Source organism: Pleuronectes platessa, chromosome 8 (assembly GCF_947347685.1).
Source record: "Pleuronectes platessa chromosome 8, fPlePla1.1, whole genome shotgun sequence".
NCBI lineage: Eukaryota > Metazoa > Chordata > Actinopteri > Pleuronectiformes > Pleuronectidae > Pleuronectes > Pleuronectes platessa.
Genome location: NC_070633.1, coordinates 17,381,445 through 17,408,321, shown reverse-complemented (window position 1 = coordinate 17,408,321; position 26,877 = coordinate 17,381,445). Strand labels below are relative to the sequence as shown.

General features: G+C 43.8%; 1 protein-coding gene across 2 annotated transcripts; it reads right to left on the bottom strand.

Moving 5' to 3' along the window:
• Positions 1-13,380: 13,380 nt before the first annotated feature.
• On the bottom strand, positions 13,381-26,871 carry LOC128446291 (trichohyalin). Of its 2 annotated transcripts, none has more exons than XM_053429302.1 (19): positions 26,473-26,871; positions 25,673-25,895; positions 25,261-25,403; positions 23,819-24,634; positions 22,614-23,048; positions 21,156-22,517; positions 20,557-20,643; positions 19,948-20,094; positions 19,651-19,767; positions 19,334-19,450; positions 19,151-19,207; positions 18,496-18,999; positions 17,923-18,183; positions 17,035-17,704; positions 15,954-16,084; positions 15,772-15,825; positions 15,529-15,672; positions 15,372-15,439; positions 13,381-14,477 (listed from the first exon to the last, which is right to left on the bottom strand). In XM_053429302.1, exons 3-17 carry the CDS (start codon positions 25,321-25,323, stop codon positions 15,556-15,558), a joined length of 4,938 nt encoding a protein of 1,645 aa, XP_053285277.1. In that variant the 5' UTR covers positions 25,324-25,403; positions 25,673-25,895; positions 26,473-26,871; the 3' UTR covers positions 13,381-14,477; positions 15,372-15,439; positions 15,529-15,555. The 2 variants fall into 2 exon arrangements, with proteins under 2 accessions (XP_053285277.1, XP_053285278.1); XM_053429303.1 differs by having other exon boundaries at positions 15,532-15,672.
• Positions 26,872-26,877: the final 6 nt, after the last annotated feature.

The following is a 26,877-nucleotide window of genomic DNA, read 5'->3' as shown; positions in this document are numbered from 1 at the left end:
CTCCCATAGATGGCTGCTCCTGCTGGCTGCAGGAATAAGAAACTGGTGACCTCCTTGATGAAAGGTCAATGTTGGGTTCAGGTTTTTTTTTCCGCTGCCCCCATGTGGACAAAATAAAAAAACACTTCCACCTGAACCCTGGAAACAGTCGGATACAGAGTTTTTAAATTTACATTTAGATGGTCACCATTGAGTGGGCAATGACGTGCAGGGATGCTTGTTGTTTTTCTCCAGTTTCAATTTGTGGGAAATCCTATTGGATCATTTTAGTGTCTCTAATGAAACCATTTAAACATGACTAATGAAAACAGCTCATATCTGAATCAGGATCATACAGGAAGTATTGAGTTTCATTTTGAGTATTGTAGCATTTAAAAGTAGTGTTTTGTTTTGTGTAATGTGAATAGTTGTATGATATATGTAGTATTATATGATAAAAGTACAATACTTCCCTCTGAAATGCAGCAAGTTGCTTATAATAGAAAATTCAAGTAAACATTTACATCAAAGTACTTAAGTAAATGTGCATAGCTACTTTCCACTGCTTAGCATGATTGCATGTATTTTTGTTTGTTATCCTGTCATTTATATCAATATAAGCTTGAACATAAAATATAGTTTTAACTATTTTGGAAATTGTTACGTTGAACATTAAAGGTGTTTACGTGTGTGAGCAGATACCATCAATTCAGTGAGTGGCTACAACTCCAGATCTATGTTTTAGCCTTTATTTGGTTATATTATAGAAAAGTAAGTATCTGAATTGGCTGTTAAAAGTTTCAGTGAATTCATCTAGAAAACTGATGATTCTCACGAACGTTCTGAGAACTCCTGTCCCATTACTCAAGGATAAAGAGTAATTACGACTTATTGTCTCGAGTAGTTCTGATATGGGGACTCGTAATTATGAGATAACTCTCACGCCCATTGTGAGATGAGAATTCTCAGTAAGAGGGAAAAAAAATCTGACGCCATTTGTATTCACCACGGGTGGAAGCAGGAACCGGAGACCGATTCATGATAACCTGAACAAATGAATCCAATTTGTGAGAGTGACCACACGGAGTGAGAAAATCTGCTCTCTCATCCAGTGATTCATGCAGCTGAGAACAGGAGTGGTGTCGGTGGCCAGTTGTACCAGACTGATCCCAGCTAACAGGGTTTCATCTAAATGAGCCTCGGCCTGAGTCTGTGAATCTCTGCCGTCTCCTGTTTTCTCTCCATGACAACAGTCTATTTATTTTGCCTCAAGGCCGGGGGGGGGGGGGAATCTGCGAGTCTCTCTGAAAGATTCACCGCGTCACACCACCCACATACTTTATACGTCACCTGTCAAGATGTGAAAAACTCCACTCTGGCTCTTTGGAACCCCGGTCGGCTCGAGGTGAAGTGGCACAGACCGTAAAGCAGTAAGAGTTACACCCACACCGAGTGGTTTATCTGTTCAACCGACATATTTACTGTTTATTTTTGTCGTAAATGTTTCAGACACAGCATCACCTTGCCTGTGGGTGCTGCCGTCATCCTCCGCCACTATTCCTGGCCACAGACACTTAAAGCACACAAGGCACACACCAGCGTGCTGTTACCTCCAAAATGCAATTGGGAAAAGGGAATGTAGATTTCCATCGTCTGCAGCTGTTGAACAGCAGCTTTAATTTCACCTACAGTACCCCAGTGGTTTGTGTGAAGTGAATACAAACACCTCTATTGACTCTCCTCCCCTGTACCCTCCCTTTCTCCCCCCTCAGCAGATGAGGGTGATGGAGGTGTTAATTGTATGCAGCCTAGGGATTGATCACAGGGTTGTGGGGGTGGGATGGTTGCCGGGGCCCACAGCCTTATTACGCTTGATATTGTGTATGAGCCGTGGGCCCCTCCGGCACATTAGAAGTGATATGACAGCATTTTGGAGCTAAGCAGCAGCAGCAGCAGTGGCAGCAGCAGCAGCAGCACACTTAAGTGTTGTACACTGGGTGAGGCCAACAGTGTGATATCCACATCAAAGCACATGTGCACAAAGACACACACACACACACACACACACACACACAAACACACACGCTCCCTCACAAACGCAGGCATGCACATGTACATGTTCTCTCACCCTCTCATGTTCTCATCAATCATCCATCCCACTTTCCCACCTTCTCTTCTCTGAATACAAAAGTGCAGCCGAGCCCCCATGACTCAAAGCTGGGGGGGGGGGGGGGGGGGGGGGGGTACCTGAATCGAATATCTGATAGGAAGAGAAGAAAAAAGGAGCTGCTGAATATTTTATGAAGTAATTATTAGGAGCACCTCAGATGTGAGTCCTCAAGGCCGAAGCCGGTGAACCCTCACTTTGAGAATCCCCCCCCCCCCCCCCCGCCGGCGCGTCATCCCTAATCAGCTCATCCGAGGAGGAGCTGCTTCATCAGCAAACACTTTGAGAAGCTGAATATTTAAAAAGCCTCAATTGGTTCCGACTCGGCCTCACTTCTAGCTCTGATCTGCTCTGACAGTGTGAGGAGTCGGTGCTCACAGTGGAGCAGGAGGGATCTGACGCCCTCTTCTGGGCAGTCTGAGGAACACAAGTCTGAAGGGGAGTTGCACAACATACCGAGATTCAGGCCAATTTGAAACTTTCATCATTGACATCAAAACGAGACACTTGACATGACAACGAAATCAAACCCAGGGCAGCATGTTTCCTTGTTGCAGCTATTCTTACTCCCCCGTTTTGTAAAGAAGTCTTTCCAGTGGAGACAGGAAACAGAGAGGAAGGAGGAGAAGGATGACTATCATAGGATGCTTTTCCTTTTCCCAACAGAATGATGCTTTGAAGACTGAGGGGAGTCAGCATATTTCAATTTGTTAATCTTGTGTTTTGTTCCTCTAGGAAAGTTCCCTCTGAAGCATCTTTTACCAAAAAACCCTCCAGGGGAAAATGTAAAGCAGTTTAAAAATATTTCAGCAGATCTGAGTTCATTTTTCAAGACATTATTGCTGCTTTAAAAAGTGAAACAGGGAAACAGTGGGATGATTTGTATTCATACTAATGTGAGGGGCAAGTTGCTGCTGAAAAATGACAGTAGTAGTTGTATTTCCTGTGGTCTGTTGTGGATTTCCAGCCAACAATGGTTTTGTTTGCTAAACGCTGCCATTAGGTTACTTCACCTGCGCCCGGACCCCCGCGGAGGGAACGGCTGTGCACCCAGGCAGGTTGGCTTTGCTCTCACCAGAAGGCAGGCTGCACGGAGGGGATAAGTGAAATCAAGCAGGCTGTCCACAGCTTGGCTCAGCCTGACTGGATGTGTTTGTTTTAGAGGTGGCAGGAAGCTGAGGAGAAGATTTGGGTTGAAGCAGAGCTGGAAAGCAGGAAACAGTCAGAGATGAAGTGAGAGAAGAAGGGATGAAAGGGGGACTTGGTCCAATCAGCCTGCAGCTAAAAGGAAGAGAGCAGAGGCCAAACAACTCAACATTTCTGTGATCTGCGCGTAAAGAAATTCAGTAAAAGGGTTTGAGGCAGTGAGGTTGTATTTTGGGACTATTCACTGACATTTGTGGTTTCAATACATAGTTGGAACTAGATATCGACAGGAAGCCGATCAGAAAAAATAACACTGCAATGAAACCCAGAGCATCGTGGTCATTTTTTCTGCAACCCAAATATTACAATATGTTCAATGAGATGTTTTTTACAAATTACACTTTTTATTTAATTTTTAATTTTTTTTTTACCTCCTGCGCATAAGTGGACCGCGCAGGATTAATTTAATTTTGTTATAAATTTTCTAGTGTTTTCTCAGTTTTTCGGTTGAGCCTTTTTGCAATCTTTTCTAGTTTCCTGTATTTTGCACGTTTGTTTTGTTTTGTAGGAACCTCAGCCTTAATTTAAGGATTCTTTTGTTTTACTACTGAACTTTGTTTTGTTTCATTAACTTGTATTATCAATTGAATAACATATACTTTTACTAAATGAAGTTGTGGCGATGTTCTGTGCTCAGGTCCTGTTACTTTGAAGCTTAGGGTTCATTTAACCCTCATAAATGAATTTGGTTAGGTGGTGACCTGATAGCTGAATTGTAAGGATGTACATACTCTGGTCATATATGAGCTCTGGTTTCATTTGTTTCTTTATACTTCAACCAACAGACAACATACTGTAAAGGCACCAGAGTTGGCTGAGTCGGCTAATTTCCATCTGTTAGGCTAAAATGACCTACTTTATATCATTACAAATATCTATAGATAATTCCTGTGCAATCCAAACTAGTTAAACCCAAATTAAAACTAGGATTAAAACACTATACTCTATGGAGTAATACAGTAGTTTGACATACATTTTAAAGAGGAAACTTTAAATACAGGTACAATCAGAATAGTCCAAAGTAGAAATCCTTTGTAAGTGTGTATTCAGCTCTCCTGCCACTGATTTGAACATGATGACTGAATGTTGGGTTCTAATGCCTGTGGCCTGTATTTTCTCAGTAGCACCAGCAGAGGTCACTGCTGCTCTGACAGTCACTCTGCTCACCGATCAATCTTTTGGGTAAAGCTGTATTTTGCTTTTCCTCTCAGTTCAGTGAACACAGTGTTTTCAGCCGGACCTGGTGTAAAGATAACCCTGCTTCTGAGAAAGTACTATTTCCCCTTAGTTTCCTGCAGTAACTCTAAAGCTTACAGAACACTGACTTTGAAAGGTCGTCTGATAATGCAGTAAAACGTTTTTAGAAGATTTACACTTTAAGTCGCAGCTCTTTTATAGTTTGAATCTTCACAGTGGACTAATGTTGATGAATAAATATGTTATATATATATATGTTATTCTGTGCACAGAGTAACTTGTGATCACTTTTACTTCTGGTTGTGTGAAGCCACTTTCACTGGGCTTCTCAACACATAAACATGTTGTCTTGTTGTGTGTAAAGGGATGAGCCCCTCCCTGGTCCTGCCCACATTTACAAAACAAGATGGCTCCAGCGCTAATCAGCAATGATGGAAACAAAACATAGCACAGCATGGCTAATTTTCACTGGTGGCCGATGAAGCGTTTCTCAGTTGGTCAGAGATGCTGGCGCTAGTGCGACATCTAGTGGCAGTAAATATAGTATATTTAACCTTTGAGAAGGGCTTATAAAATAGGCAGAAATAAACAACGCTGTTCAAGTGGAGACGACCTTAGACAAGCTTTTATGAACACATTATGCAGCAGCTCTGTCATCGGACCTTCGTCAGGAAATGGGTCTTAAAAGCTAAATATTGGAATTTTAGGCAACATTAGGAAAACCAAAAAAACAATTTAAATTAGATGAATCCATTTGCATCCTCTGCAAATGGCTTGATAAGTGACTATCCAGTGTCTGATTCAGACAGGGTGTGTGAAATCCTAAATGAAGCTCGGTACTCTCAGTAAAATGGACGTTTAGGCTGAACAATTTTTTGTATTAAATTACAACAGCAGAGCAAAAACAGTATTGGTTTTTCTTCCGCACAGAGCAGCATCTCTTCTCTTCAATGAAAACACAAACATCCCAAACTGACAGGTCGTAAACACAATCCATACACACATGGACCTTTGCGTTTGGCCCATTTGTGTTGGCCGTTGTCTAATCTGATGTTGTTGCAGATGCAGCTCTCACAGAAAGTGGAGCTTTGAAAAAACACAGACATTGGCCTGTGTGCGACTGTGTGCTTATTTGTGTCTTTTCCGCCTGTTTGTCTGAGTGTGTGTGTCTGGATGTCTAATATTTAGCAGAAGCAGATATCTTGTTCGTGCATTTCATTTCCTTACTGTCTGTGTGGGTGTATCAGTTTTTTTTACATGCATGTTGTATGTGTGTGTGTGGGGGGGGGGGGGGGGGGGGGAGTATGTTCTTGAGTGCCTCTAGGTATGTTTGTTTTATTCCATTGCATCAGTGACAGGACAGGGAAAGACTTCATGTTCATCTTTACTGATGCTTCCTTTTTCTTCTAAGGAGTAATTTGTTATGCAACCAAACCTCTGCAGTAACCCCTTCATGAAAATGTGTGTGTGTGTGTGTGTGTGTGTGTGTGTGTGTGTGTGTGTGTGTGTGTGTGTGTGTGCGTGTGTGTGTGTGTGTGTGTGTGTGCGTGTTTGAGAAGAGAAAAAGAAAAAGAGAGACCTTGAAGGCAATTCTACCCACTGTGGCTGAATGCTTGAGCCATCCACAAACATTTGTGTGTGTGTGTGTGTGTGTGTGTTTGTGTGCGTGTGTGTGTATACTGTATGACTGATGCCTTTGATGTTTCTCATCCCTCCAGACAAAATGTCAATTGGCTCAAAGAGTATTCTACTGTAAGTGTGTGTGTGTGTGTGTGTGTGTGTGTGTGTGAGTGTTTTAGTGTGTGTGTGTCTCCAGGCGGATACTGTGCAGCATACAGTTTCTGCAGCATGGTTATATGTGTGTTTCCCTGTGCTGCTTCCCTGCTTCAACAGTAAAAGCAGCGTACACACAAAAACACAGCACTCTTACATACAGGCAGCAAACCACACAAACACACACACACACACACACACACGTATATATACACACACAGACACACCAAATACCAAGTAATAAATCATAACAGTAAAACCCTCCCCTTCCTCTCAGCGTCATGTGTATACAGCTCCTCTTCCCCATTGCCACACCGACACGTTTATTACTCGCATTCAGCACATAAGTGTGCGTAAACAAACACACACACACACACACACACACACACACACACACACACACACACACACACACACACACACACACACACACATACACACACACACACACACACACACACACAGAGCTCTATATCAACTTTATTTCTCCTCTCTATTAGCTGCTTACTCCCTTCATCTCAGTCTCCTTCTCTCCCTCTGGAGAACACACTGAACAGAACGAGGTCAGCTGCAGACAGAGGAGAGTGAAGAAAAGAATCATAAAGGCTGAAGATGAAAGATGAGGTCGACACTTCTGCCCCTGCGATGCTTTAATGTTAATTCAGCCTCATCTGCCACAACATAATTGTGTAAAGCACCCGGGGATGCACACACTTGGGACTCTACTTTCACTAGTTGCAACTTGTACTTACACATGAACACATTTCTCTCTCTTGCAGGAAAACAGAGCATGTTAGTGAACTCATAAAAAAGTCTCTTACGTACCTTTACTGAGGGTCCCAGTGACCAGTCTGTGCAGGGACAGGACAAACTTGACAAGTCCCTGTTTGCAGCGTTTGGCACAGCCTGCCATCCCCCCAGTGACCCGGGACACAGCAGGCTGAGCAGGGCCAGAGCTGGACGGGGGTCTCCAGGACAATATCAGCAGCACCAGCAGCAGCTGCAGCAGCCGTCTCACAGCAAAGGGGCAATCAATACAACTTCTTCTGGCCAGAGCATACGAATCCAACGTGGAGGAAGGAGTGCAGGAGGCTACTCTCCTCTCGCTGTGTCGCCCTCTCGTCCTGCTGAGCTGAAGGGAGAAAAAAAAAAGAGAAACAGTGATCTCCCTCTGTTTTCCCGGCTCATCCCTCCCCCACTCCTCCTCCGCCTGCTCCATCCCACCTCTGAGTGTGTCCAAATTAGTGTCTGCTTGAGAGAGAGATGTGCATGTTGTCAGAGTACGGAGAGATAGAGTGGGGAAGTGAGTTAAAGAAATAAACTCTCATTGTCCAAGTAAGAAAACTACGGCAGCTGAGAGGTGCGCTTACAATCCAAGTTTCCAAGAAACTTCCTCTCAGTCTGCAGTCAGCCTCTGGGGTTGCGGTAATGAAACAATCTCATGAACTCTCCTCGGTTTTCTCTCTCTCTCCCTCCTCTTCTACTCCTTCTATTCTCTCCTCCCACTTATCCAATTTAAACCTCCTTTTAAGTGGGGAGGCAGTAATCTACTTTCAGCACCAGCGACAATGGACAGCTCCCCACAATGCGGCACACACACACTCTCCCTGTAAACACACACACACACACAGACAGACACACATATTATTCAACTCCTCCCACTGCCCATATCACATATGAAGACTCCTCATCATCTGATAAAATGAGGATTGTGTCTAAACTAAAATCCAGCAGTTCTTTCTTATCTAGAACAAAATGAACATCAGAAATATGATCCTGTCTATAAAGAAGTCCTGAATCAGAGAATCATGTCCTGACCAACATCACACATTTTGACTATTAGGTGATGACTGCTCAGTTAATAAATTGTTTCATAATACAGAATCATGTGACATGAATTCAGCATAAATTAAATGTTAGACTCAATTTAATACATATCAAAAACTTGATGATAAAAGTGTTTGTCAACTAGTTATATTCTTCATTTGAAGTTATACGTAATAATGCCACAATGGAAAAAATATACTTGACAAGAAAAAAAATCCCAAATTCAAACATAAAAGATTATAAAACGATGAGTAATTCTTTATAAATCTTTAAGTCGTTTCATATTATGGTGTTGAATTAGTAAACAATAGAAAGTTTAAATGTTGATCAAGATGGCACAAATGTGACCCACTTCATGTACTATAGAAAAGTTGAAAATGAAACATGTTGTTATAATACATGATATTTAATTAAGCGACCTTATGTTTTCTCTTTTCATGCAGGTACAAGGTAAATATAATGGAGTAAAGAAGGTGTAAGTTATCACGTAATGAAAGTAACTTAAAATTGCACTTAAATACAATATTTCTAACCCAGTTTCTTACATATTTTAGTATATATTTGTTTCCTCAAGGCCCTCTGCTTTATTGATTCCTTTGACCCCAATCTCAACTCATCAATATGCCTCCAATTAGCTATCAATAAATCGGTCCTGCTGTATTTGACCCATATTATAACACACGATGTTGACCTTTACCCATGATCCACCCTGCACAGGGCTTCGCACAACGCTACCGTCATCATCTGAAACTGGCACATAACTCAAGAGAGATGAAACAGAGAAAAGAAAAGACGGAATAGAAAAGCGGAGCACAGGAAAGAGAAGGATAGAGGAAGAGGATACAGAAGGATAATCTTATAATGTCCTTCTGGGCTATATTTAGTTCTGAATCGTGTATGGCAACTGGGCTGAAGGCTGCAATGTAAAACTACAAAGAAAAAAAACAGTAATAAAAGGCCAAGTTACGAGGAGGATAAATGAAGAAATAGATATAAAGAGACACTATAGGGGGAAGAGAGACTGAGGCAAGCAATGAAACAATAAAAATGCAAATGAAAGGCATCGAAAGCAGAAGAAATGGAGAGAACTAATGCAGGAGAATGGGGGGGGGGGGGGGGGGGTGAGGTGGGGAGGAGGTCTTAGCTGGAGGTGGTGTGTAAAACTCAATGTCCCATAGAGTCTCTGTGCCATTTGCTGTATCTGGCTGACAGGTTCGGTAGGATCAATACTTTGCCACAGCCCCTGGACGGTGGGATAGAGAGAACAACTTTATGGAGGAAAGAAAAGAGAGTGGGAAATAAAAGTGAAACGGTCGAGTGGAGGAAACGAAGGGGGGGAGGGGGGGGGATTGTTTTCTGAGACAGCACCACTGTTTTGCTTATTAAGCACGGAGGAGATTATGCTGTGTGGGGGAATTTCCATAAACAAGCCTCTCTATTACCGCCCCCATTGTTCATGATTAATAAGATTAGGGTTTTCCTCTGCGCACACATTCACGGATGTTAGAGCAACTAATTGCTTGTCTCTTCTCAAATTAGAGGCTGCTCGCTGTTTGATGTTTGTCTGAACACGAATTTGCTGGAAAGTGATGAAGCTGCCGGGTCGGAGACGGAGCTCTACCTGATATGCACCGTGGACGATTAAGACCGGGGAGGAAAATTGAAAGGGAGCTAGAGAAGAAAACAAGAAGGAGAGCAGGAGAGATAGTTTCATGATGCACGACCGCAATAAAGTGAGCAGAGAAAAGGGCTAAAGTGGAAAAGAGAGGACTAAATGAAAAGAGAGAAGGCAGTAATGTGAACTACCTGGGGGAGAAAGTGTCTAAGAGGAAGTAAAGAGGTTAAGATAAAAACAATGTAGATAAAGGGAGAAAAGGAACTTGGCCTGATGTATGGAGGTGAAAATCCCACTGAATCTCGAGAAAAAGGAGGAGGAGATGAGCGTGTGGAAAAGAGAGGCGTGTGAGGGAGGTGAGAGAAAGAAGAGAGCAGGGGGCTGTTGAGATAGGCAGAAAAATGAATGAGACAAAAAGAGAGGAGATTGCTTTGAACGCTGTAGATCTGTCAGAATTGAATCACAGGCGGCCAGCTGTTAGCTCGGATAGTGCTCTGCCTCTAAATATAACAGGCTCTGAGATGGACTGATACGGCCACAACAGAGGAGAGATGGTGGAGGGGAAGAAAAGAAAAGAAAAAAAAGAAAAGAAACCAGCTTCATAGCGCATGAGGAAAGAGAGACGGGACATAAAACCACAAATTACTGCTCACAAGTGGGTGATTTCTATGTGATGACATTTATAGCATGTATGATTGTTTTGTGTAATACATTCCTGCAGGGACACGCACACACACACACACACACACACATGCACATGCAGGGGTGATATCACAACCACAACACTGCTGCATGACAACTCAACAACCTTCCAGCATCAGGACCCATCTGCCCAGACACAGCAGTGGAAGAAACCCACATTTAGAGCCTGATCTGTGGGCGTGAGCAGCAGGCGGCGCCCCCAGGTCCTGGAAGTCGACTCCAAACCAGCAGCACGATCCCACTTGAGCCCCTGACTCTCGAGGTGTCAGTAGCAGTGACGGGGTGATAACACCCCCCCCCCGGGTGAAATTAAAACTACAACACACACACACACACACACACATACAGCATTCTTCTTATCTGCCACAGTTTTCTCCAGCAACCCCCCCTGAAGACACCCGACCAATAACAACATCCCCGCACAAACACATGCCCAGTAACACACAGTCCTGCAAGAAGGAGATATCCCCTACAGTGCTGTTACACACACACACACGCACACACACACACACACGGAAAGTGTATATCAAAGCCTCACAACAGAATATCCCTGCAGAAGTCTTGAGCCCAGCTGTTGTTGTTATTGACACCCCTGTGACAAGTCATGCACACAGACACACAAACACACACATTTTTTACCAGTGTTCTCCCTCCATCTCATCCCACTCCTCCGTCATCCTGTGTGTCTAACTCCCACGTTGGCCTACATGCAAAGAGCCGGAGCTGAGCCCGGCATCATTAACATCCAGCACAGAAAAATTAATTAACACGGAGTTCATTAACTCTGTAAACAAGATGTTGAGGACAAACCACTGATGCCTGTGCAACATGTATGTTAGTGTTAGTGTGTGTGTGAGTGTGTGTGTGTGTGTGTGTGTGTGTGTGTGTGTGTGTGTGTGTGTTAATAATGGAGGTGAGTCTCCCTGAAGAGTGTAATCAGCGTCCTGTGGGTCCAACTCAGGGCCCATGTTGCATAAAAGCAGCTGCACTCCAGTTTTAATGAAGCTTCTCTAATCAGTGCCCAGTTCTCTAGCACACATACTTTAACAACTCAAATAAAGGCTGATTAGTCCTTAAAACCTGTGATGCAGACAAATCAGCATAATGTCCTCAAAGGCCTCGAAATATATCAATAAGCTAGAGGCAGACTTCATTAGTTTCAACTTAAAGTTTAGTTTTGTGGAAATGCTTCTGCAGAGTTTGCTCTATTGTGGGCAAATTGGATTTTAGATAATAAGAGAACATTATATAATTGATGAAGATAATGGTTATTTTCTTTGCCGAGGTCATTCTGTGCAGAGTCCTCACCGTGTCGGGCGGGTTCTCTTCAGGTAGCTTCCTCCCACAGTCATGCAGACGGGGGTTAGGTTGATTGGAGACTCTGAATTGTCCGTAGGTGTAAGTGTGTGTGTGTGTGTGTGTGTGAATGTTTGTCTCGGTACACTGGCCCTGGGATGAGGTGATGACCTGCCCAGCATGGACCTCACCCGTCATCCAGTGTCAACTGGGACTGGCTTAAAATAAATGTGTGTGAGTGGAATGAACAAACTTACCTCTGAACTCCAGATGTATGAAGTGACACAAAACTAAAATACTCAAGTATAGGATAGATATCTAGAATAAGACATAATGTACAAATATACTTTATTAATTTCCACCAATGCAGAAAATGTTTTAGTGTCAAAGATAATGACAAACAGTGAGAAGGAAGAAGGAGAGGAGCTATATCAGGAAATAGTGAAAAGAAGAGGAGTGATGATGTTTTTCTTTCGACACAGTCCAGCTGAACCCCAACCTCCTTACCTCATATACTCTCTGGAACACAAACACATGCACACACACACACACACACACACAAACACACACACACACCTGGATCTCTTTCTGCTGAGCATTCTCAAGAGGAGCTCCCAAAGCTGCCGAGCACAGCAGGTGATGATTAAGCTGCTTTTCGCTGCTGATGCTCCTTCCTCACTTCTGTGTTTTGGTTTTGTGCCTGGTTCGTATTGAAAAGGGGGGAATCAGACACTAACATGTTTCAGGCTACTTGAGCACGTCTTAGTGTGCACATCAGCACCATCTACTAAATCTCTGCTGAAAGCACCTGTCAGGGATTGAGCCGCATTCACAGAAGCACACACACACAGACACACACAATAGACTGTTTATACCACCAAAAGTGTCTGCCATCTAGTGTTCATTTATGGAAAGTGCTGAAGTTAATCCATCCATACTATCAACACCAGTGTCCTGGGGAGCTGGAGCCAATCCCGGCCGAGAGTGGACGAGAGTTGGGGTCCGACCTCGACCGGTCACCAGTCAGTTACAGGGAAGACAACAGGGAAACCCATTCACTCTCACATTCACACCTACAGTGTGTACAGAGTGTCCAACGAACCTAAACCCCATGTCTTTGGACGGGGGGGAGGCAGACGGAGCACCCAGAGAAAACTCACACAGCCACAGAACATGCAAAAAGATTGTTGATGTTGATGCATTTATATCCCAACAATTGAATGGATGTATTAACTTTCCCAGCCCATAGCAAGAAAACCTAATGCTTTGTCTTGGAAATACACGTTTTGTCAAATCTCAACTATGAATCAATTTTAATGAAAATTCCTCTAGGCCAGAACTATTATATTAAACACACGCATGCACAGACAGATATTGTAATAACAGTCTGTGGCTCAGGAGGAAGAGCGGGTTGTCCATCAACCAGAAAGTCGACTGTTTAATCCCAGTCTCCCCTGTTCCTCGTGCCTGAAGGGACTTTTGGTAAAACACTGAGCTGTTCCATCAGTTTGTTAGTGATGTGCGATGGAGGAAGTGTTATAGAGCGGTCATCGATACTAAAGTGCTGTGTTAATTCAGAGCTTTACCATTTAATATCAAATAAACATTTATTCTCTGTACAGTTGTGAGGAATCAAGGGGGAGTCAATATTATCAATCAATCACTGATAGAAAAATACATTTGCATGGTCACTCCACATCCATACACACATACAGGAAGTAGCAAAAGAACATCACGTGCGTGTGTGTGTTTGTATAAAAAAAAAATCCATATGAGCGTGCAAACGTGACATCGATTAGGTAGGAAACACAGTGCCCCTCATACAAAAACACATAGGTGGTATCATTTCATATACACCATTGGCATGTTTTCTTCTTATATTCTCTACAAAAATATCAGTGGTTATCTTTCTTTTTTTTTTTATTAATGATTATGTGCAAATTTTTAGAAGTAAAATAGCATCTGGCTTCTGTGTTTTAAAGAAATCCTGCAGATCTGTGAGGAGACGGAGGCGGATGAGTCTTTGGAGTGAATCGTCTTTTGTCATATTTGGCTTCATGTGTAAAAATCCGGTGAAAATGACATTATTGGTAGAATGTTGTGTGAGCACATTATACAGTAAGTGTTGCTTTTAAAAAAAGACAGTAGACGTCCGTTGAGCTGTTCACAGTCCAGAGAGGCAGCAGCAGGGGATGAAGCTACGGTATCTGACCCGGGATCAGTCGCAGGTTAACACAGTGTAAAAAACGAGCAGCAGAAGCAGATGTTCCTCTAGTGGTAGTGAGTGTAACAGTCAACGATGAGATTGAGCTTTGCTTTATAAAACATTTGCTTTGATTGGCAGCAACTCCGGCCTTTCACCCGGCCGCCACAGTGTCCGCTCCGTTCATGAGGTGAGTGCAGGGGGGGGGGGGGGGGGGTCTCTGAAACAGGAAGTACTTCCCTACGAGAAAAGGAAGTAGCCAGTCTTTACCCGCTTTTAGAGGCAGGTGCAATTTCAGCACTTTCTTCAGTTTGACATCTTCAGTTCTTGGTTCTGAGGTTCACTGGCGGGTCACAGGTCACCCACAGGCTCATGGGTAAAGAGCACGTGGGGAGAGTGTTTCTGATTGGTCGACCTGAGCCTCACATGGAGAGGTTATCTGGGGAGTGTGACGCCGTCTCAGCTGAGGTGGAGGTTAGGACAGCTCCTCAGAGGGCTGCAGATATAGATGGCTGCGCACACGCACACGCACACAGACACACATGGAGACACACGCACATAGGACACACAGGACAGAGAGAAAAATAGATTGTCACTGAACTAAATAGTCTCAACCTTTGAAACATTGGAGCTTATTTTTAGTCAAAAGTTGGAAAGACAAAAAGGAAAAGATTTCATTTTAGGTATTATTCACTTTGAAGGTGAACACAGTGACGCAATCATGAAAACAAAACACAACCATTCCATCAGGCAACAAAACAATGTTACACACAAGTAGCTGCAGTCAATCAATAGCACAACTAGAATGTCACTCAGTAGAGCGCATTTTAATTCACTAAATCCAGATTTTTATTTCTCTAAAAATGTTTTTTTTTTTTTTTAAATCAAGAGCCATAAATTATTGAGAAAGATAAATCAAGAACAATATTTAAAAATGCCCTATACTGCACAGTTTTCTGTGAGACAGGGGTAAAAACATAATCTCCTTGTCTGAGGTAATACAACTTATTGCTACTGCACACAAACATATTGTTCTGATGCAAAAACACAAATACATTGACACAAACGGAGGCGGTGGTCTAGTGGCAGAAACTTGGACTATGGGCAGAGAAGGTCTCTGGTTCGTCTCTGGTTCGACTCCACGGAGAGACAACAAAAGACGAACCTGGATTGATCTGTCCAAAAATCCAAGAGTCTCCCTACCCTGTCTAGTGCCCCTGAGCAAGGCACCTTACTCCCCCAACATCTGCTCCCCGAGCGCCTGTACGCGGCTGCTCACTGCTCTGTGTGTACTGCACAAGATGGGTCAAAAGCAGAGATTAAATTTCCCTACCTGCATGAGTGTTACTGTGCATGTGTTTGGGATGAATAAATGCATCTTAATCTTAAACATGCACACAACTCACCGTTCACACCTCGACTCCTGGTGAAGACGATTTTCACTGAGATTGTGTGTTGTGGTTGTAAAGAGACACTGACAAAAAAGAAAGAAAAATGTCTAAATCTGATGCAGTTACAGGTAAAATGAGAAAATGCAGAGGTTTCTGAGTATATTATTATTACCACCACAGTGTGAGGTGGTGCAGTTGGTCAGCGGTGGTCCTTCCTGAACACGGTGTGGACACTGTTTGAACTCAGACCGTTCGATCCCAGCGTTTGGACACTGATGTGGATCGGGACGCTCAGGTCGACGTTCTCCGCGATGCACTGCAGACACACAAACAACATGTGAGGAGCTCTGGTTTGTTTTCCCCAGTCAGGACAGGACACAGTGATCCACAGTTGATGTCGGGGCAGAGACGTTACCTTGGTGCATGCCGAGCTCATGACAGATTTGTGGAAGTCCCCATCTATAAGCAACTGAGGTTAAAGGGAGAGAAAAGGTTTTAGACAAATCTCCCAAATCAGTGTCAGTGTGTGAATTCAGCTGCCCGTCTCCTCTGCCTCTCTGCCTCTCTGCCTCTCTGCCTCTCTGCCTCTCTGCCTACCCTGTATCCGTACACAAACGTGCCGTTGCTGCAGCCCAGCTCGTCCAGCGGCGGCCTCTCCCAGCCAATCATGAGGCTGCTCTGGCCCACGGTTTGGATGACCTCAACAGAGCGGACCTCTGCTGGAGCGTCTGCAGGGATAAAGAACAACAAGAGGTCAAGCACTTACTTGTTCATGCAGGAGATGAGACGCAGCGTAAACAGGCACTTTTACCGCTTCTATTTCTATTTCTTTGTTAACGTGGCATTTTCCTTTTATGATGCACCTGTTATTCCTGATATTCTAACACAATAAACCAACATAACAAGACAAGGCGCATGCGGAACTTACAAATGAACTCATCTGATTCAATAAAAGCTTATGTTGATGTACTGCAGAGTGTTGAGAGGGCAATAAAAAACAACAAAGAGCTTCAAAGCACCAGAGTGTGATTCAACATCTTCTCCAATACAAGAGAAATAAAGAGTGAATTTATTGGCTATAATCTCGCTGCAGCAGTCCGCATCTGAAAACTAATATTCTACGATGGTAAATTAGAACATGATGCACTTGTATACAGATGTAGAGAGTTTTATTTTTGTCAAATCAAAGATATTCCAACTTTTTTACTTGAAAACAGTCTTTATCTGACAATTTCAATGCTCAATACAGTTTTTAACTCTTTAACTGTGAAATACTTTATCACCATGCCCTATTTTAGCAGCTTTTACTATATATATATTTGATATGCCTCCGTGCCGGTAATAGACAGAGGCCGGACACAATGTTTTCAGGTTGCCGTCCCATTCTTGTTAACACAGTATGTCATGAATGCCAAACGTTCACTTGGATTCAAAGATGAACTGATTTGATTTTGGCGTTTGGAGGTCAAAGGTCAAGGTCCCAGTGACCTTGGGTTACTGCGACTGTGATATATTAGGTCTGCCTGTAGGGAATTTCATTAGATCTGATAAACTCACTGGTTAACTGATTCGATTTTAGTTGTCAACTAAGTTTAGTTGTTTTTAAAGACTTTCTAAGACGTGGCAGAAACCCTGTTCATGTGAGTGTTAATAGTGAATATGAAAACATGGTTATCACCTGGTCTTGGTCTTGCTGTTTGTGTCTGATCTCCAGCAGCAGTGGACTTCCTGGCAGACCTGTTGGGTCTCTCTGGAGAGCGATGACCACAGTGGGTCCAGGATCCAGTGAAGACGGGTCGGTCACGTGCAGCATGGGCAGCACCATTAGAAGTATTACATTCAGGGGCAGTTGATTTTCCAGGAGCAGTGGTGTATGAGGCAGTGCGTTTCAGATTAGTGTCAGGACATATTGAGACATTAGAATCAAAGCTATTGGTCCCAAGAGTTAGAGGAGTTGTGTGACGTCTCTCAAATGAGTTCGGGACAGCAGGGAGTTTCTCTGTCATGTCTGTTGAAACTGTCATGTCAGTGCCACTGTGCGGGGGGGATTTACTTTCATTAGATGAGCCGGAAAGAGCAGATGCTTTAAAGTGATGGTGAGTAAAGCTGCTGGGGCTGAATGAAACATGAGCAGATCTGGAAGCGACTGCATTAAAAAGTGTCGTTGCAGGTTTAATTGTTATTCCAGCGTGTGTAGTTTGGTTTGAAGCAGCTGTGACTGGGAGGGAGTTGATATGTGGTTTGTTGAAGCTGAGCCTGTTTGTCTGACAGGTCAGATTCAGGTCTGCAGGAACTGAAAATGAGAGACTTTTCCTGGGCTCCTGTCCTCGTCCTCTGCTCACTGGAGCCTGGAGATGAAGAAGAAATAGTTAATTTGTTAGACAGATGCTGAGACAACATTTCCCAATGTTTTACGCTTTTGGATTGACGTATCTTCAGATCTGGCAAGATTCAAGAGCATAATTGGCCATATAAAGAAAACATGGGCCCAACAGTCCCCTCATGAAACCATAATCAAATTCACTAGATCAGAATTTGTATTAGTAAAAAGGAAATGTGTATGTGCCTGGTAGCTGCTCATCAGAGTCCTCTGCAGTTGCTCATGGAGGTTGAGGATCTTCTCGGGGCTGCTCAGCCTTCTGGGCGTGCCGGTGGAGGGAGGAGGAGTGGGACTCTGGGAGGAACTGGTGGAACTGGTCAGATCTGGGGACGACTTCCCTCTCACGTCTGACCGAGGAAATCCAAATGTCTCTGTACCATCGTTTGCTTGGATCAGTCCACTGGGGGACAGGGACAACTGTGTGGACTGCAATCCCGGTAAACCCAGCTGAGGGGAATCAGATACTTTGGTTAGAGGTTTTCCTGACTTTCTCTTTCTCCTCTCATTCCCTCATTGTGAAAGAATACGGCATGAATTAAATGTTTTTGTGGGCAAAGCTATGTGGCTTGTTTTCCTTGGTAGCACAAAATATAAAGACCCTACAGAGGCCAGCAACTGCTGACTCCATTGTTTATTTTTACGAATTGTTTCACAGCATTGATTGTGGCATTCCTGTTAAAATCTACAACCTTTAGGCCAAATCAATTAAAAGAAAAACGTCTCATCTATTTGAATGCATACTTATTTGCAGTCTTTCACCTTTGCAGTATTTGTGATGGAGCTCTCTGTAAGTGCTGTTGTAGCTTCGACACTCGGTTTCTCCTGCACAGGTGAGCTGGTATTTCTCGTGACTTCACTCCTGCAGTCTTGAATATTTGTTGATGATGCAGTGGAGATAGAAACGTGTCCGTCACGTTTGAAGTCTCTGCATGTCCGTCCAGCTTCCGGTGTTAGTTCATGTGCAGGTGAGAGAACAGTGGGACAGCTCTGACCACGTACGGATCCAGTGGAGCAGTCTGAATGAATAAATGTTGAAATAAATCTTGGTGTAAAGTTAAACCCAGCACTGTAATCCCCAGTGGTGGCGATTCCTCCTGGTGTGAATGCTGCAGTGTAGTCCCGCAGAGCAGCGTCACTGAGCAGCAGCTCCACCTGCTGGTTGAGTGTGGAGTCTGCGCAGCCGTGTCTGTGCATGGCTTTCATCATCTTAGCTAACAAGTTGTTCCTCTCCTGACACTTCACCACCAGACAGGACACCTTGGCCTGTTGGGGACAAAATGCTCGTTGTTAAAAAAACTAAACTAGAGCAGATTTGATACATGACAATCGTAACCTGACAGTCAGACAGAGCGTCAGTAAGAATGTGCAGCAGAAAACAATGAAAGGATGAAACCCTTCATCCCTCTTTCCTCACCTTTAAAGGAGCCAGATCCAGATCTGTCTGGCTCCTCTTCTTCAGGAGGGCATCATACTGCAAACACAATCAAACGGAACATGTGAAAACTATTACTACTCTAAAGGATATAGTTTAAATAAACATTAAGGCTCATATTATATCACTCTATTTATGTTATTCAAAATAGACGACGGTTTTCACCTTAGCTCTGATGTCGTTGTAGCGCGTGCGAACAGACATGAGAGCATCATCATGCTTGAAGCCCTGTCCTCTTTTTAAAGTGATGTACTCGGAGTTCAACTCGTCAAGAGCCACCGTCTGTGGGATTTCACACACACACACACGCAAACACACACATGTACGCACACACACATGCACACAATGAGGAACCGATCTGGGGATTGTTGATGTTACTGAACAATAAAGGCTGTATATTTGTGTGTATACCTATATTTTATAATATTTTTAAATTAAATTTAACAAACCAAAAATAGATAAACATGTTGTTGCTCTTATACCTTGGCCTTGAGCTGGGCTGTGAGGATGTTGTTCTGTTCTTCTATCTGTGTCTTTAGCAACAGAGCATCACTCTTCTCCCTCAGCAGGCCGGTCACTTTACCCTGCAGCTCCTTCACCTGTAGTAAACACAAAGTGCTGCTCAGAACAAACACACAAACATCATTTGACTCTGCAATAACTACACTGACAAAAGTGTCCAAACTAAGGGAGGTATCTAAGGATTGAGAAGGTTTTTATACTGTGCAGCAAAACAAGCCGACCAAAAAGAACAAAACGTTTAATCATAAATCAAATACCTGGGTGCTGAGGCTCTTGTTTTCCCTCCTGGTTTCTTCCATCTGATTGGCCACATCTGTCAGTCTCATCCCCTTCTCCGCTGCTGTCCTCTCCGCCTCCTCCCTCCTGGCCTCTGACTGACACAGCTCACTTTGCAACTTCTTTGCCTGAACATGCACACCACACGTAAACATGATGAACCCACTCGGTTCGTTAAGTTACTTCTGCAAACAACGGAGAGAGAATAAAACACACTCTTGAAGACTGAAAACACGTATTACATCTATAGTATTGTGTTAATGTGTAAATGTGTGTACTTCACTCCTGCTCGTTTTCTGTATTTTCTGCCTTTTCCATTGTCTTAACCTGCTTTAATTTAACACTTTTGGAAACCGTATTTTTCTCTGCTCACATTAACTGATGAATCTGGTTTCTTCCTGTTTTTTCTCTCCAAAGTCTCCAAGTGTTGCTCATTGTGGGAACCGTCTATAATATAGTAAGGTCTCTATGCTGTGATTTGGCCCTATACAACTTAAATTGTCCCAAGGTCTGCAACTGCAGTCACTCTGATTGTGTCTTTCTATCACAACAAATGTGAATAGACAAAAAGGTTGATAGTTTAAACTCACCTGTATGTTGCTCCTGTCCAGTTCCTCTCGTGACGTCTTCAGCTGTGATCCCAAAACTTCAGTCTCCCTCAGCAGATCCCTTTGCTCCTGATGTCCATCAAAACCGTTTTGTGTAAGTTCAAAGTATCAAACATCATGATACATGGCGAGACAAAATATGAATAGGATAAATAGGCTGACTCAACAGTCTCTTATAAAACATAAATGAGTAAGTCAAATGTGACTGATAACCATAGTTCTATGAATCCTCCCTGTTCAACACTGAATATCTCCAGTCTCACACATGCAGAGGTCAAACATTTGTATCAGTGACGACCTACAAGCAACATCTACACGATCCTTCCTACATCTTCTCACGGCTCATGTTTTGAGGCTCTCTACTCTATGTGATGAGATCACGAGGCTACAAGCTCCCTGATGATTCAATTACATGCTTTTACAGCAGGGACGACACACGTGGATGACACCGGTAGGTTCTCCGAGGTCACATGTGACATTGTTGATATAAATATTCGACCTACTTATGTGTGAGACTGAGGATATTTAGTGTTGAACACTGCCTCTTGTGGTTAGGAAGAAGGAAAAACACATAGCTATACCTGTAGAGATTTCCCTCTGTTGTTATTAGTCTGACATCTTTGTATGGCCTGTCCTGTCCCGAGCACAGTCTCAGTGTCCTCTGTTGGATCAGTGGTGTTTGGATTCACCGGCTGCTGCCTCTGGTTCCTCTGCTGGGTTTGTGTTTGGCTGTGGGACTCAGACAGGAGGCTTTGTTTTTCCTCTTTCAGGCTCTGAGTCACAAGCGCTATTTGCTTTTCCTCATGTCTCAAACGGGTAATTGAATGTTCAACTCTTTCTTTTTCATCTCTCAAACTGCTCAGTGTCTTCATCAAGTTGTCACAGTCGTCTTTAGAAGTGTGAGATGATTGCTCCTGGTCTCTCTGTTCTTTCAGACACTTAAGGGAAGTGGTTATTTCCTCTCTCTCCTGTTTCAAACTGAGCAGCACTCTGCTCAACTGGTCTCTCTCTGTCTGTAAACTTTGCAGGGATTGCTTGATTTGTTCTTGCTCTTCCTTTTCGATTGAAAGATGGTTCTCTTTTTCTCTCTCAAGACTGGACAAGGTCTTTGTTAGCTGCTCTTTCTCCTCTTTCAGGCCACTCATGGAACTAATAAAGTGATCTCTGTTATCTTTCAGTCCACAGAGCGTCCTGGTGAGCTGCTCTCGCTCTTGTCTGAGACCAGCCAGACACTGAGAGATCCTGTCTTTCTCCTCCTTCAGTCCCCAAACTGCGCGAGTCAACTGCTGTTTCTCTTCTGTCTTTGTCTGGACTGACTGAGCCACTTCCCCCTGCTGCTCTCGGAGAGAATTTAAGTTGCCGATCAGTTCGTCTTGTTCTGTTTTGAGGCTCTGGACTGTCTTGGTCAGGGGACACACTTGATCATTCAATGCACTTGTATGCAAAGTGTTGGGTTGGCTGTTTTGTAAGAGATTATGGTGATTGTTATGTTGAGATCCAGTTGCTGACACTGAAATCAAATCATCTGTTTGGGTACTGGACGTTGATTGCGTTTCAATTCTTTCCACCATATTGTCCACACATTCCTCTGCGTTGCTCTGCTTCCCACTCTCTTCCAACTTTTGCTGAAGCTCCATGATTGTGTTGAGATCGTCCTCCGTCTTCCTGGTGAGCTCTGTGATCAAACATCCTTGCTCCCGGTTCTCCTGCTCCAGCCTGACTCTGACCTCCTCCAACCTGGGGGCGCGCTCCCTCAGCTGACTTTGCTCCTTCTTGATCTCCACCTCTCGAAGCTCGATGTGAGCCAGCAGCTCCTCGATCCTCTCTGCTAAGGCCCGGTTCTCCTGATTGAGGGCCTGGGCGAGTTCATCCTTGGCGAGTTCATCCTGGGCGAGGGTGAGAATGTTGTTATCCTGGGGAGGAGAGGACTGGGCGTGGCCTATCTACATGTCAGAGAGGAAGAATTTGATAAGTTACATACTTGATGTAGAGTAAAGCTCCTTCAACTTTAAGACATTTGAGAATACTGCAGCCCCTACCTTTTCTCTTGAAGACCCCTGCTCTGCAGCTCGCTCCTCTGCCTGTTGCCTGAGTTGTATTTTTAGTTGAGTGTTCTCCTGAGTCACCATCTCCAGTTCTTCCTGCGTGTGCTGCAGGGCAGCCTCCAGGCTGCCGCGTTGCTCTCGAAGGTCAGCAAGATCTTCCCCTAACCCCAAACTCTTACACGCTTCTCTCAGGGCATCAGATTCCTCACTGGGGCTTTGCTCCAGGTCTAAGATCCCCCTGCAGCACCAGGTCTCCAGGTTAAACTCATCTACTGTCTCTGAAGTCAAGGAAAGTGACTGGAAGCTGAGGTTGTGTTTGGAGCCACAGTTTGGTTTGTTCAGTGTGATCTCTGCTGGAACCTGGTGGTGATCAGGTGGAACTGCAGATACCTGTGACTGATCTACTCCCCCGGTCAATGATGGCTGCACCTGCAGAGAGAGAGATCACAACTCAACATCATATGTAGAACAGAAGTTGAGGAATATATAAATAAATAGGGCAAAATAACGGACGATATTCAATTATACTCTTGGTTTATGTGGACACTAAGCAATTGCTCATTATTGCCAAAAGATCCTAATTACAAATTTTAGCATCCATAAACTGCACATAATGTTCAATATTATGCATATATAAGTGAATTTCTTTAAATAATGATGCAAGATTACCTAAACATCTGAAATAGAATCTGATGATAATAACATTTTATTCACATGTATGTTTTTTTCTCTCCATTGAATAACGCTCGTGACATATTCTGAACTCTATTGCTTCTTCATTGCACCTGAAATGACTTTAGAGAAGATAAATATCCCCCTCTCCACTGTGAAGTACTGTGTATATAAGGAGGCTGGTCCTAAACAGGAACAAGAATTGAACTACACATGAAATTGTTTGTTCATAAATGTTCCTCGTGACACAGCCTCTGTATCAGTTCTCGGATTTAAACTTACATTTCATCAGAGCACTCATAATGAGATCTGAGGACTTACTTACTCTAGATGCAGCACAAGTAAATACTGGATGAGTCAACACCGTCTTACAGTACCGAGCACAATGTGAATACAAGAAAGATATAGCTTGTAGTATGACTGGCTGTGTTTAGCTGTGTGTGATTTCCTTGTCTGTACCCAGGCCTCTAGTGCAAATGAGATACTCCCCGATCTAACAGAACTAATAACATTCATGTCGTACACACCTCTGCCGAGCTCCCCACTGAGTTCTTCTCTTTACTTGTGCAGGCGACTGTCGGCGACTGACTGGCTGTTTGGTTTGCAGCTTCCCTCAGGACCAGCTGGAGTCTGTCGTTCTCCTCTCTCAGCTCCTCAACCTCCTCCATCAGTGAGCTTTCAGACAGCTTCAGCCCGTGCACCTCCGCCTTCATCTCCTCCACTCTGTTGCCCAGGAAGAGGCCGTTCTCCTGGGCCTCGGTGAGCTGCTCCACCAGCCCCCTCCGCTCTGTCATCCCATCCTCCCCTCTCTCCAGCAGCACCCTGAGGTCCTCCTGCAGGCTCAAGATGAATCCCTGCAGCCTCGACTCATCTGAGCTGGGCTTTGTGTCGTTGTTTCCTCCTCCTTCCATTTCTTTCTCTGTCTGTCCTTCATCGCCCTCTAGACCTCCCTCTCTTTCAGGAATCACACTTGTCTGCAATTGCTTCATCCTCTCCTCTTTTCTCTCCTCTTCTCCCTCACCCTCTCCTCTCATAGAAGTCAGCCTCTCTTGCTCTTCCCGGAGTGTTACGGTACCGGCAGTGATTCTGGCCGCTCTGATTGTGGCCATGCCGGTGGCGGCACTCACAGTCATGTCAAGCAGCCGCTTCTCTAAAGTGTAGATGCGGTTCTGTAGGCTCTGCTCTCTGTCCCGGCCCAGGCTCAGCTTGTGCTGGAGTTGGGTTTTAAAGTTCTCAAAGTACTGACACTGGCGGCTCATCTCCTCCTCTTTGGCCTTCAGCTGCCTTTGACAGCGCTGCAGTCGCTCCCTCCATACCCGCTCCCCTCGCTCCTTCTCCCGAGTCTGAGGAGGACAGAGGGAAAGAGAGGAAGACAAAGACAGGGAGAACATTTTAGAGAAGGATACATCACAGTAACAGTAGTAGCTTGTACCCCAGTTATTGCTACACTCAGCTTGCTTTACAACATGTTTTAATGGCAATGTCCTCTATGTATTTGTACTGCAGCAACGTGTAGTATGTCATTACTGTAAATGTTCTCTCTCTGTACCAACCCGTTTTAATACAATTTGTCAAATCTACCAAACAGACAAGGTGTGGTCACTAATAAGCAGATGTAAAATGATAAAGTATAACTTGAATATTCCTGATAAAACTCCAAATATGATTTAGGAGCAATGGTCAAGGCCTTATAAACGTATACTCCTATTTTTACATTGTTTCTCTTACAGAGTTTTGATAAATCAACATTCAAATACAGAAGGGCTCTCTGGAGAACTGTTACTTCAAATAACTTCTCAGATTTGACTCTTCAACCATTTACAATCCAACCTTTGTTGCTTTTAATCATAATGTGCTCTTCTGCTTGTATTTGTTGACTACACTGACTTTTACTGTCCTAGAGCATCTTTTAAAACCCAAAGCTTTGAATTTGTTTTCGTCCACAGGTTCAGAAAATGTGCACACTTACCATGGCTCTGACCTCGTCCCTGAGCATGTGCAGTCTTTGGTCCAGCCTCTGGGAGTGTTGCATGCTGGGGCGGTGGGGGGGCTGAGGCGAGCTGACAGAGCGGTACCAGCAGGCTCTTCTCCGGTCTCACTTACTCTCTGACCCTGACATCAGGACACAGACAAGCTCACCTTATATCAACATATTCACATGAAGACAGAAGGTTTAGTTACTTACTCGGCTAATTTGACGTAAATCTACACAAAAGATTCAAATAAAGTCTCCTGCAGCAAGTAGAGCAGTGTAAGCAGCGGTGTGCTCGCATGCAAGTGTGCTATTCGGTCGGGTGCGTGTGATACGTGATATCACCTCGGCCCAAAGAGTGTGTGTGTGTGTGTGTGTTAATGTGTGTGTCACTGGATCCCTCTCTCACCTGTTCCTCAGGTGCCTGTCAGCCAACGTGCTCTCTGCTCCGGGACCTTCACTCTTTACACTGAACCTGCAGGTCGGGATCAGTCTCCACAGAGTCAGTTGCCATGTTAACAGAAGTGCTTCCGGTGCCCATCGTCTCTAATGAGGTCATGTGATCCTCCATTGGTTTGCCTGTGCCCTCTCGGAAAGAGTTTTACCTGTGGCCCAAGAACTGACATCTCACACTTATTGAGCACAGGAAGAAAAAGAAAAGAGTGTTTCACATTATCTCCTGACTTAAGTCCATTATTGATACAGAGACCAATTTAAATACAGTCAACATATTTAAGATACATGTGCACAACATACAGTCATCTATTATTTACATTGTCAACAGCTTGTTAGCAACGTGTCAAACAGCGGTATTTCTCAGGTTACCCCGCCTCCTACATGTAATCGTCCTCTCCGCTGCTGCACCTCCTTCAAAAACCCTCAAATACCAAAACCTTAAAGGACGATTTCATATTTTCCTTTAGACTTAAAACAACACTCACACGCCTTTATATGCCCTGAAACAGTTTATGTTTGTTGTACTCATTCCGTAAGCTCATAAGTAATCAAGTAGGTTTGCTCGCTTTCTTATTAGATTTACATATTAATTTAGCTAATGTATGACTCGGTATGGGCAAGAATCTATAGGTCATAAAAAATTCCAATTAGTCTAAATAGAAAATCTTTATTATATCGATTTTGAAAAGTAAAACCAACAAGACCTGAACCAGCTGTAAAATGGCGTAAATTGAAGTTGATTCTAATATTCACCTGTTCTTTTGTGATCCACTCCACAGTTTCATCCTCCCAGTGCAGCGACCAGCTTCCAGTGGGTTTTGCTTGGACTCTGTGAACTTAGTTGCGTTGTTGTTCCCTTAGAAACGCCACAGACGTTGGGCTTTGCCAGAATCCTCCAAATCCAGTTGGCACTCAGCTCGTTCACTCAGCCCTGTACTTTCACCCTTATTCTCCTCCTTCCATCTCCCCCCTTCCATTGTCCAAAAGGCCTTTCCTTCAACTGTGGCTCTTCTCCTTTGAATAAATCCTCTGATTAAGGTTTTGAGTCTTCCCTCAGTAAATCCATGTGTTCACTTCTCACAAAGGAGTCAGGGTTTTATGTTCTAGGTCCAAGAACCACTGCAATAGATATTATCTATAAATAAATCTCAGTTTAAT